General features: G+C 52.4%; 4 protein-coding genes across 4 annotated transcripts; all 4 read right to left on the bottom strand.

Moving 5' to 3' along the window:
• Window positions 1-618: 618 nt before the first annotated feature.
• Window positions 619-3,492, bottom strand: Z517_09689 (uncharacterized protein; the record flags this gene model as incomplete). The annotated part of the gene is made up of 1 exon (XM_013425597.1): window positions 619-3,492. One exon carries the CDS (start codon window positions 3,490-3,492, stop codon window positions 619-621), a length of 2,874 nt encoding a protein of 957 aa, XP_013281051.1.
• Window positions 3,493-4,424: 932 nt separating this feature from the next.
• Z517_09688 (uncharacterized protein) lies at window positions 4,425-6,832 on the bottom strand (the record flags this gene model as incomplete). The annotated part of the gene is made up of 2 exons (XM_013425596.1): window positions 4,425-6,554; window positions 6,605-6,832. The coding sequence occupies 2 exons, from the start codon at window positions 6,830-6,832 to the stop codon at window positions 4,425-4,427; spliced, it is 2,358 nt and encodes a 785-aa protein (XP_013281050.1).
• A 971-nt stretch (window positions 6,833-7,803) lies between these two features.
• Z517_09687 (uncharacterized protein) lies at window positions 7,804-9,147 on the bottom strand (the record flags this gene model as incomplete). The annotated part of the gene is made up of 1 exon (XM_013425595.1): window positions 7,804-9,147. One exon carries the CDS (start codon window positions 9,145-9,147, stop codon window positions 7,804-7,806), a length of 1,344 nt encoding a protein of 447 aa, XP_013281049.1.
• A 1,177-nt stretch (window positions 9,148-10,324) lies between these two features.
• On the bottom strand, window positions 10,325-11,692 carry Z517_09686 (uncharacterized protein; the record flags this gene model as incomplete). The annotated part of the gene is made up of 4 exons (XM_013425594.1): window positions 10,325-10,971; window positions 11,036-11,197; window positions 11,291-11,544; window positions 11,610-11,692. 4 exons carry the CDS (start codon window positions 11,690-11,692, stop codon window positions 10,325-10,327), a joined length of 1,146 nt encoding a protein of 381 aa, XP_013281048.1.
• Window positions 11,693-12,075: the final 383 nt, after the last annotated feature.

Here is a 12,075-nt window from a genome sequence, read left to right as displayed (position 1 = left end):
AGAGAGAGAGAGAGAGAGAGAGAGAGAGAGAGAGAGAGAGAGAGAGAGAGAGAGAGAGAGAGAGAGGAGAATGAGCGCGCGCGAGAGCCAAAGGACACAAGGTCAGGGAAGGGGAAAAGGTTGCATCGATAGACCGAGGACAAGGACAAGGACTAGCGGAAAGGATGTAAAAGACATGAAAGACATGATGATCGATCAATCAATCAATTAATAAATCCATAACCAAGGTCCGGCTCACCCACGGCTCGATTTGATTTTGATGCCAGACCGAGCGAGGACATACATAATATGTCCACATATACGCGCGGGACTCAGGGCGAGAATAGCATTGTGCCCCATGCTTCATGCTACACGCTAACTGGCTACACATGAGCCTGGCTCACTGGCTGGCTGACTGACTGACTGACTAGCTGTCGATTTTTCCAATCCACACCCCCAAACCAGATCCCTTTGATGCTCGCTGTGGTTGACCCAAGACCCTTGATTGATCCTTGTGCCGTAAAAACTCCTGCTTGAGCTGGATCAGAGAATGATGAGACGTAGCAAGCCCTGTCACCCTTTTCGGTTTGTTCCATCTCTTTCTCCGTGGTCGTGTGGGTTTTGGTCATTCATTGTCACTCATGGCCCAACAAAAAATCGACATGCTTCGATGATCTCGGGGTCGCCGTTGGCAAAGTCCCATCCGACAATGCGGCTGTCTTGTGAGCAGCACACGATTTGACGGGCATCGAACTGCAGTTTGAACACACGGGAGACAGACACCTGGTTCGCCCCATTCGTGGCATTCGCATCAGTATGGCCAATGGCAGGCTGGTTATTGGCTGGAGCCTGGGCTTGTTGCTGAGCTAATTGTTGTTGCGCTGCAGCAGCTGCGGGGGAAGGTCCGGGTTGAGGATGAGGCAGAGCAGGATGATGTGGAAGAGGGTTCTGTTGTTGTTGTGGCTGAGGCTGAGGCTGGGTTTGACCACCCGTAGATGATTCACCTGATGACAGCCGGTTTTGCATCTGCTGTGTCCGAGTCTGCAGTGCCCGAGCTTGCATGATCGCATTCTGTACAATCTGGGCAACAGCTAACTGGGGTTGTGTAGTAACCACTGGTTGCGCGTAGTTCCCGTGGTTCGGAGAGCTGGGGCTAACATTGCCGGTGAGATTGAGACTGTCACGCGGAGTCCCAGTCCCGGTCGAGGCATTCAACACCCTCCCGATACTCATGACGTTGGTGAGGCCTGCGCCCAGGTTCGCTATCGATGTCCCCATTGCCTGCTGCATGACCTGTGATGTTGCTGTCGTGACGGCTCGACGGGTTGCTTCAGCAGGATCAGTGAGGTCCAGAGGAGCCAGCTGGGCCGCTGCTGGAGGGGGTTGGGACCCTGCCGCCGTGAGCGATGCGAGGCTGAGAGGAGGCTGCATCACTGGTAGCGGAGCGTGCTGTACGCCAGTGGCAGCACCGTGCCGCGGTCGAGCACGAACTTCGTGGCTCTGAGATGGAGAGTCTTGACGCAACACTTGTCCAATAACCCAGTCTCCAGACGCATTCTTGCGCCATATGATGATTGTCTCGTCATATGATCCCGAGACGATCCGACCCCATTTGCTGCCACCTCCACCAGGTGGTAATCTAGAGCCCAGAGAGAACCGAGAGGTTCCCGAGGTGTCATTCCTGTTGTGTCGACTGTGCGCTCTGTCTTGCGCCGAATTACCTTGCACGAGACTTTCGATAAATTTCCACTCCGCGGCTCTTGCCTTGGCCGTGTCCTCTTCGTCACTTCCAGGGAGGTCACCGAACCCAGCCTGTACGGTCCGCACAAGATTCGTATGGCCTTTAAGCTCTGCCACCTCGGCGCTGGAATAGGGGTCGAATATCCGTACGGTGTTGTCACTACTCCCACTGACGACACGTCTGTCGTCAAACTGGACACAGGCAATTCCCTTCTGATGTCCTTGTAGCGTCCGAATCAACCTTCCATCCTTGACATTCCAGACTTTGATGAGTCTATCACCCGAGGCAGATACAATGAGATCGCCGTTAATCTGGATAGCGTTGACGGCAGCGCTGTGTCCCTCGAGGGTCAGCAGAAGCGTGTATGGTTTCAGCGCCCGGATCGACCCGTTGGCGAGCCTTGCTTCCAAGAGAGACGGCTCCATCTCCGCAGTGTTGACAATATATGATGGCACCCGCGCTTGGCCGCCGCGTCTGACCTGAGGGTAATCTTTATCCGTCGCGGTCAATAACTTCCGATTCCAAATTTTGATGCGTCGATCTTTGGAACAAGTGACCAAATACCGGTGATCGAACCTCAGGTTAAGAACGGACTCTTCGTGTGCAGAGGGGATTTCGTGGATTTTCTGGCCTGTCGAGAACCGCCAGATGATGACGCTTGCGTCGCTGCTGCCAGAAATGATGACATCTTCTTTCTCCGTCGGATCGAATTGAAGACAGAGCACTGACTGAGAGTGACCGGATAGAGGCTTTCCCCTCAAACGGCGGGTCTCCAGATCCCAAACTCGCAGCGTCTTGTCGCGACTGCCACTTACCAACCATTTCCCATAGAATTGGACGGTGTATACACACTCTGTATGTGCTTCCTGAGGATAAGAGGGATGAGGGAGCTGGAAGGTAGTATATCGACCCTTGGTCCAGTTCTGTTCCAGCTTCTGGCGCTGCTTATAAAGATGAATCCAATTCAGCTTTTCCTCGCCATTAGAGCCATAGGTGACGAGCTTTGTCTTGATCGGAGGGTCAGGAGACTGGGCACCTCTGCTCGCGGAAAGACTGTCATCTCTGGGGACTGCATCCGACAAATAATCCATCTCATCCCCAGAATCTGCACTTTGTCTCTTGTTCGGCCGCTGCGGGGAATTGTGTATGCTGGTAGGAGCATCTTGCATTTCTTGATCATCACTTGACTCGGATTTCATGTCTTCGTCAGCCTCTATCACACCATGCTGCTCTTTCCACTGAGAAACGTCCGCAGAGACTTTCCGCCCCTTTGACTCCAACCAGTCGGAGGTGGCTCGTTTTTTTAGCTGAGGCTGGCCCGATAGCAGCATCCTTGCCCTTTTAGCCTCCTGTCGCATGAGGGCGCTCTCAAATTTGCCGACCTCCTTTGTGTCAAGACCCCACCCCTCCCTCTTGTACAACTCCTGCCACAACATCGTGTCCATGATACGTGCTCTCCATGTCTTTGAAACCAGTGAAGCAGTCAACAGAGTCTCCGCGTCCAGGTAGGAGAATACCTGTGAGGTGATTTCTGGTGGCAGTTTTTCCAACGGGTCGAGATGTAGGAGTGGTGTCAGCCGCTCGACCACGGCCGCGATTTTAGATGTTCGTAGTGTTCGCAAGACTTCGTATGCGATTTCGGCGCGTGCCTGTTCATTCTGTGTCATGACCCACTCTTGAAAACTTGCGGCTGTGGCTGTAGCCATGCGCCCATGTTCTTCCTGACTCGACACATCTTCCGAGAAGCCCTCGTCTAGACGAAAGGGAGCCATTTCCGCAGAGGCAAACAGCAAGGAGGTATATGGTATGGGGTGGTTTCAAGCCGAAATGATATACTGGGGGCGTCGTTATAAGGTGGAGAGAGGCCTATTTGAAGCGCTGAGCAGCAACCGTTGGGTCGAGATGTAGTTGCGGGTGGGGGGACGGGAGATGCAGCACTGCGAGCAGCAACAGGAGCAACTCATCTAGCAGTCCCGGCAGAAGTAGGAGCCAAAGATCGAGGTCTCGTGGTACATGGGCCCGGGCCCGGCGTGGCACGTATTGGTCAAATGTTGCTCGGAGGAGACTGCAGACTTCGATGACTCGAAAAGAATGGTGATTGGACAAGGAACAGTGGCAGCATGGCCTGTAAAGCTATATCCCGACCATGTGTAACAAGATGCTGTAGAGACCACGATGGGGAAAAGAGGGATGTTTTGTCTGTGGCAGTTTCGATGAGGTGTGTGGATGGGCTCATGCAGGTTTGCGACGGTCGATCGCATGTGTTGTGGTTGGCATGATGCAAACAAAGGCTCGAAGCGTCTGGCGGCGTCTCCACCACCATCCGACGCCTGCGCCCCATATTAATATTATTATCAAGTCCAGTGGTCCAACACAACGCCACCCCTACCCTTCGAATTACCATCTTTCCCCATTGTCGATCCCCTCGCTTCTTAGCCATGAAATCTTGTTTCCAACTCCTAGAACTTGGGTTTTTGCGGAGTCCAGACTGGCTACTCCCTTGAAAAACACGTGTATGTGAATCTCTGAACATGCTAAATCATTTCCGATGCATCTATCAAAAAGGGTATCGAAGCAATAGTCCAAAAATGCACACTGTAAAACACTGGGACGACCAAGACACCTCTACTCGCAGTTTGTGTCCGTCCTTCATATGCTTGACATTCACATCATAATTCTCGTTGTAGTGCCCAATTCCCCCGCCTCACCGGTCCTTCTTAGGTTCCTCATCTTCTGTTGTCGGAGTCATTCGTTCATCATCAGCCATGTCCCAGCTGCTTTCCGTCCCGGTTTCTGCTCCTTCGCTTTCACGCTTCCTTCCTCTTTCCCGCATGGCCCCACGGATGCGCTTACTGACTTCATCATGGTCCAACGTGGTCAATTTTAAGCTGGTGGCCGAGGTAAGTGCTCCACCGGCAGAACTGCTCCTGCTGCGGCTCTTGGGTGTCGTAGGCCGCGACGCAAAGAAGCCAAATCCGCCAATGTTGTGGAAGGCTTCGTTCGAGGGCAGAAACCCAAAGGGTAACATCGACCTCGAACCAGGTGACTCGCCGGTACGATCTTCGAAAGCACCAGAAGTGGGTGTCGTAGGCTCGGTTGTTTCGATTCTCGGCTCCTCGGGCATCTTTTTGTACCTAGATTGGTACGCTCCTTCTCTGTATGCATCTGGCACAATCCGCGCAGCATCAAAGTCGGGGAAAACCTCGGGTCCCAATTCATTGATCACCTTGGTTACCTTCTCGGACAAGGCCTGGCGGCGCCGTTGCAGCTTCGCAAATCGGCTAGAGGAGCGTGGATTGAGCGCCACAAAGAGTGGCGGTAACGACTTGACAACATCCATGCCTATTTCTCCTATCCTCAGAGCAGCAAAGGTGATGAGGATACACAAAATCAGAAAAACAACAGCAAAAAGCCAGATGGGAACAAAGTCGGGCACATATGTGCGGGCCACCATCCACCACGGGACCCTGTGGGTATAGTATCCATCGCGCCGATTGTAAACCAGCCATAGGGAAACAATAATGGTATAGTAGGCGTACAGTGCGGGAGCAAATGCCATTGCCACGAGCAGTTTCCATGTGGTGATAACATCTCGACCCTGCAGTTTCACTGTCGATGCCGCAAGAGCTTCTCTGGATTTTTTATACGATATGACTTTGGTGGTAACAAAGACAGGCCAAAACATGGCCAGCCCGGGAAGAGTGCCAATGCCTAGGAAGAAAAGCTCTCCGAGTCGATAGATCAACGTTCCAAGAATGTGCCACCACGGATGTTTGGCGGGGTTACCCCATTCCACTTGATGATCTCGGAGACCAAGGGCGCGAAGTTGACGATTGTATTCAAGGACGTCTTTTTTCAGTTGGACAACACGCGGGTCATCCTTGTATGTCGTGTACCCTTTCACTAGTCGCCGGTTCAACTCCACCACCAACGGCAGAGGGAGTTTCTTCCCTAGCGGATTGTAAAGTCGGCGAGCCGCTTGCACAAGCATCAGGGTGTCATAATCCGGACTCGATTGTGTTACAGCCACTAAACCCTGGAACACTGTTTCCAGTAGTGAGCCGACCGCGTTTCTCCGGTCGCCTGCCTTATATGCTTCGACTTGGTCGGGATGAACCTCGATAGGATGTCCAAACTCAATGACAGCCCTCGATCGGAATTTGTGGGCGTGAAAATAGTTCATACCGATTGGGATGATCTTGACACCACATCCAGGATGTTGGGCTTCGGCACCCAGGGCCATGATCGCCACGCCTGCTTTCAGAGGTAGGAGGTCGGGCCGGTCATGACTGCCGCCTTCCGGGAAGATGCCAATACAGCCACCAGCGTCGAGCTCGTCGAATACTGCATTGTAGACCTTGGTTTGATCCACATACGGAGCAACTTTGAATGAGCAGCCGCGGGATTCAATCTGTTCATTTGTAGTATCCCCACCAACGGTGCCATTGCCGGTCAAGGACTCCAGAGCCTCTGGCGACTTAAAGGGCTTTTTGAGACGAAGTTCGGTCGGGGAGATGATCTCTGCGATTTCCGTGCTGGGGGTCTGACCTCTCACTTTTGGGAGGACTATCAACCCGCCAACCTCAAAATCGCCATTCGTAAAATCGGTGCCAACACCTTGAATTAAGGTAGGATCGTTATCTTGGTCGGGGAGGAATATCTTGCCCTTTGCTGGTTTGACTTTGTCGAGAGCCCGGCCAACAGGGATGGCCCCTATCGCTGCTGAGAGAGTCCCAATGAATTTGCGTTTCGTTGATTTTTCAGCAATCAAATATGAAATCCTTCTCTTGGCCTCGTGTTTGAGAATCCGCATCAGAATCAGAGAGTCGACAAACTATGGGGTGTTAGTACAGTGGCCAGGCACAAAGTGTGTATATGGCATACCTGATTAGCATGTGGTGCTGCCACAAGGATGACCGGTCCTGTTTTTGGGACTTTCCATGCTCCTCTGGGATGGACTTCCCGAAAGAAGAGATCTATCAGGACTGAGAGTGCCCATAGAACCAAGTCATAAAGCCATGGTTTTTGCAGCTGGTTGCCCTTCTTCTTGCCTCGCCCGCGCGGGGCAGCCTTGGGGGGAGCCTCCTTGGACGACGGTGCCTGAGACGGCATAGCCCAGCTCTTTCCGAGGATACAATCGAGGTAGGAGACGGAAGGGGCACAGAGAGGTTGCCTGAGTAAGACTCAACGACAGGTTCCGTCGAACGGAGGAAGGGCGAGTCGGCCCATACACAGGAATGCAGGTCGATTGGGGATCTGAGGACGCTGTATGAGGTAGAGTCAAACCGAGAGACAAGATGGAAGAGGCAGGTGTCAAGAAGGAGAGAAGAGAAGAAGGTACAGGAGTCAACAGAGAAGAGCCATTACACTATTGACACTGGAAGTCACCTGGGGAGAAGGGGTGGAGGTGGAGGCGGGAAAAGGCCAGATGTTGTTGAGGTTTTTTGTTGTATGGTAAGTGTTGAGGAAACTGCGTGGGGTGAGAAGCTGCGAGAAACAGGACTCGGACTGGGGATTGGGAATGAAGTCACCGGTGATTGTTTTGGACGATGATGCCTAATTCTGGTTGGCTGGCACTCTACCTAAAAAGCGCGATCCCCGATCCCTAGGCGCGTCCCGGGGGAAAGGACCCAAGCACTTACAGTAGGTTCTTAGGCATTAGGCTGTACTTCCTCTCCAGGCTCTCATCAGCCTATCGCTCACCCCCACTTGTGTTTAGCCAGAGCCAACCAACGCCTATAAGGGGCGGCAGGGGAACAGGCGGGGTCACTAAAGCTCCATTGACAAACTGCAGAGTGCTCGAAATCTGAATGGTTGGCCAACACCAGACACTAATATTTGTATCTACCTCGTACAAGTACAACAATCCCAGAGGCATCACCGCTGTCCTTGGTTCTTGGATATCTCTTGGTTCCTATATCTGGAAACCTACTCCCCCATTATACGTCGCAGCTGTTTATCTCAGGTCATCTCTCGTCTACAAATACGGCAGAAAGGAACCTCATCCTCCCTCAATGTTCGTTTCGATCGTCACCTCCTGGTCATTCCTGGCGGCGTTGGGTCTTGTAGAAGTCAACTCCCCTCTACTCACCAATTTTCGCGCATCTTTCGCACGGATTTTGACAAGCCTTCATCCGCTCGATGGCCTTCTGGGCTTCCTCCTCGATGCGTCTCATGCGCTCTCGTAGATGAAAGTCACGATCCTTCCACCGAGCCTCCCACAGATCCTCGACTTGATGTCGGGCCTTTTCTAGCATAACCTCTATGTTCCCTTCCAAGTTACTCAAGCGTTTCTTGAGGTCGTCAATGATGAAGTCTTTGGCCCGTAGCTGCTGTCTCAAAACGATGTCTTTTTCGTTGAGTTTCTCCTGAAGTTCCGCCAACTGTTTGTCCTTGATGAGGAGTGCCTTGCGATGCGAAGAGTCCAATTTCCGCATCATCCGCGCGTAGTGCAGGGAAATGTCATTCTCGTTGTCCATCGGTAGAGGTGTATTGCTTTCGTCCAACGTCTCGCTCACGTCGAGAGGCATTGGTCCACTGGCTGACGACTCGCCGTCTCTGCGAGTACTGGTAATCTGGGTCGTGGCTGCTCTGGTAGGGAAATGGAACATTCCACGTGCGTCTCTTCCTATATAATCTGGGGATCGTGGTACACCATTGTCAGACACATCACCAAGGATTGCGCCAGCGGACCGGATTTGCAGTGGACGTCCTCCCCATGAGTTGGCACGCTGTCGATATAATTGAGGGCAATGACTAGCCCACACAATCTCACCCGACGTAATAAGTCGAGGCAAGCGTTCCCGGTATGCTCTCATTGGAGACGACTTTGGCGTCAGATCGGCTCTGTCGAGCATCAGATCTTCTGAAACCACCCTTCTTCTGCTATAATCTGGATTCCGACCAGACTGAGTTCCAGGGTCCTCTTCATTGACCAGGCTTTGGTCAAACTCACTAACAGGAGTAGACGTGCTCTCGCTGATGACGAGCGTGGCCGAGGACGAGCGGTGGGTAAGCTGATCATGTCGCACGGGTGACGGTATTTCAATAGGTGTCGGATCCAACAGATTGGCTCGGAAAACAGCATCTTGATCGATGGCTTGGAATGCTGACCTCGGAGTAACGGCCCCATCCCCCTCCAAGTTCTCTTCCTCGACGTCTTGAACACTTGCTTCGATTCGACTGTCTAAACTCATAACATCGCTTGTTCGGTCTCTTTGGAAGCGCAACGTTTCGCCTGGCCCGGTGTACGGAGGGGGTGCATCAGCCGTGATTTTGGAGCCATCCCGACTAATTCGAAAATACTGGCCGCCGACATTGATGTCAATGCTGCGCGCATCTTCTTGCAATGTCGTTGTGGTGAACTTGGACTGGGTGGAGATAATGGACGAGGCTCGACTGTGTCGATTCACTCGTGCGTTGCTCATTTCTCGCGCCCAAGAGGGTATGCCCTGTATGGGTGTTGCGTCATGATCATTACCCGGGGAGATTGCTGTTAATGGGGGCACCTGATCATCCGCCTCTCCCGAAGATTTTGGATGATTCTGGGTCGATACATTGGACACTCCCCTAAGAGATGGAATGGCACTTGCGAACCGAAACATAGCTTGAGATGCTATGGTATGGTCGTTGATCTGCGAGAGTGAGGCTTGAATTCATTTGTTATCCAAAATCATGTCACTGATCGCGCCAGCAGGGGGACAGTCAGCGGGCGAGGGTCTTATGGTCATTTCTGCGGGCTGTAAAAGGACATCATTGCGCGCGCGATAGTCAGGGCCTTGAAAGACAAAGTGTCCGAAAGGCGGGTGTCTCGTTTCAAACAGTGAGGATGACAGACTTGACGAGAACGAGGAACTGGATGTGTTTGATTAAAACAAGCGGGTTGGAGGCCAGGCTGCCTTGAAAAAACCCTGCACAGCCTCAGCATCAGCCTCAGCCTTGGCCGAACTCGGTAAAAGACTGCAAGGCTGCCAAGCTGCTCACAAACAAACACCGATTACACCCGGGGTTGTTTCCTGCACGGTGACCGAAAAAATCATTCTCATCAATCATCGAGTAGGCTGCCACATTGAAAATAAACAGGACAACTTACATCAGAGCCGGCAATATACAAAGGAGCTTGACGCTGACCGGATGGGCGGAAACCATTTCCAGTCCCCCCAAGCGGAGTATCGGGTCTTTACCTAGATGAATGTACTCGGTACGTGCTCTGTACAGGCCTCGTACCGGGCCAAATCGGTAAATGACAGACAAGCCGACCTCAATCACACTTCGATTCCGTCGATTCAGGACAATGTTACAAGAAAGACTGAGCCACCCATCCCATCCTTTCGTAACCAGCCTCGTGGGTTGTGTCTTGCGACATGTCATCTCTAACATACATGGTACATCGAGCCTGATTCCTAAGCTATCACGGTCAAAAACAACAACAGACGGCCTCCCCTTTGCATTGGTGCATCTTAACATCATACATACATGGCGCTAATCTTGCGAACAACAAGGAAACGTGAGCATGGTTTTGTTCTTTTTTCGCATCGATGCGGCATTCTTTCTGGGTGCGAGAGTCTCCCGGACCTTTCCCTCCATCACTCTTCAGCTCCACACTCAAAGTCGATCACGCGGAATCCTCTCAACGGTAAATGTCTTGTCGCACCTAATCTCGTTGAGTGTTGAGTCATATCGCATAGAGTTGGTCGAATCCGCATCGCCGTGTGCACTGTCACTGTGGACACCGTGACTGCCGAGGTCACCCTCAGTAGTGGTGACGATGGACTTGCTGATTGGGTATGTGTCCATGTCATAGTCCAAGTCTTTCGCGTCGAACTGGCTGCGGTGGTGTCTGCTGGGCTCATTCCAGTACGACGTCTGCTTTTGCGGCTCGGTGGTGCGGGAATTGGTGGGTTTGGTGGCCGGCCGGCTCGTGAGTCTCTGGATGATGGGGAACATCTCCTTAAGGAACACCCAGATTCCGGGCAGGGTCGTCACGTAGATGGACACGGAGGCTTCGCGGAAGTACCAGTTCATGTAGACGTAGGAGATCAGTGAGGGGACCAGGCAGTAGATGGCCCTCAGGATGGCGGCCACGATCACGAAGCCGCCCATGCCGAAGATGATGCCGAGAATCAACTTTTGCTGGAGCGAAAGTCGGGCGGACAAGACTGGTGGGATACCCATCAGCATGATGAGGATATCGGTCGAGATGTTGAAAACGGCGTTGACAATCTGATAGTATTGGTAGCTAGAGCATTGCGCTTTTGGCGTGTTATGTCAGCATTGTGAAGGGGTTTTAACATGAAAAGAACACGAGAAACTCACAATTTTCAGCCGGCACGGCCCAATACTGAGAAAGGGGACGGCAGATGGTAAAGAGGGCAAGTTCATCTCCCACAAAAGCGATACAAACCCAGATCACGACCCCCCAGAGCAATCGTCGCTGTCGTGTCTTGTCGATCAACTTGGCATACAGAACCAGCATGGCTAGGTGTGTCCTGTCAGCACGCAATGTCCACTTCACGATTGCCCTGGACAATAGGTGGCCTGAAAGGGAAGGGATCAGCCCTTTGAACTCACCAGCCTTCATGCTCCAGATTGTGAGTAGTTCTGCATGTTCAGACACAAAAACCCATTTGCTCCCTCTGACGCGCCCTTCCTTGATCTCTGGCGTGAGCGCAGCCTCCTCCTCAGGTGTCATCAAATTGGATCCTGGTCCTTCTAGCATCTGGTTGAAAGCCACCACAAGCAGCGTATAGGCAATAAAACCGAAGCCAATGAGGGCGTCGTCGACTTCAAGGTGCTTGATGCCCACCCGCTTGATCCTCCCGATCCTGTACATGGCACGTTAGAAGGGTCTTCTCATGAACAGTGGCCGCAAGGCCTTGTTGGTACGGACTGTCGCAAGACCACCAGGAATGCGCCCACGCCATATAAACTCCATGATTCCGGGACGAAGCCGGGATTGGGATTCGTCGACATGAGTGCTGTCTTCCGATGAACTGCTCAGGCAGAGGCAACGTTGAGAGGTTGGTAATGGCAGTCGATGTGAGCAGAGAAAGATGGAGAGTTCACTGCGCAGACGGGGTTCGTGGGTCCTCCCATGTTTGAATAGATAATACGAGTGGTGTACGAGGTACAAGTAACTTTCTGGGGTCTCTTGGGTTTCCAGCGCCGAAGCCGCCGAGAGATAACAGTCTCAAAAGGGACGTTGCAATATCCCCTCTAGCTCAGACAGCATGTGGAGTGTCGTTCAAAACCTAGTTGCGGAACCCACAAGAAACGGTGGAAAATGAGAAAAGGGGGTGGACAATGACTCGGTTCTCCCACTTTTCACACCATATCAACCAATGCTGGGCATGTAA

The sequence above is a fragment of the Fonsecaea pedrosoi genome, assembly GCF_000835455.1.
Source record: "Fonsecaea pedrosoi CBS 271.37 unplaced genomic scaffold supercont1.6, whole genome shotgun sequence".
Lineage (NCBI taxonomy): Eukaryota > Fungi > Ascomycota > Eurotiomycetes > Chaetothyriales > Herpotrichiellaceae > Fonsecaea > Fonsecaea pedrosoi.
Note: the sequence above shows the minus strand (reverse complement) of the source record. Positions and strands in the feature narration are given on the sequence as shown.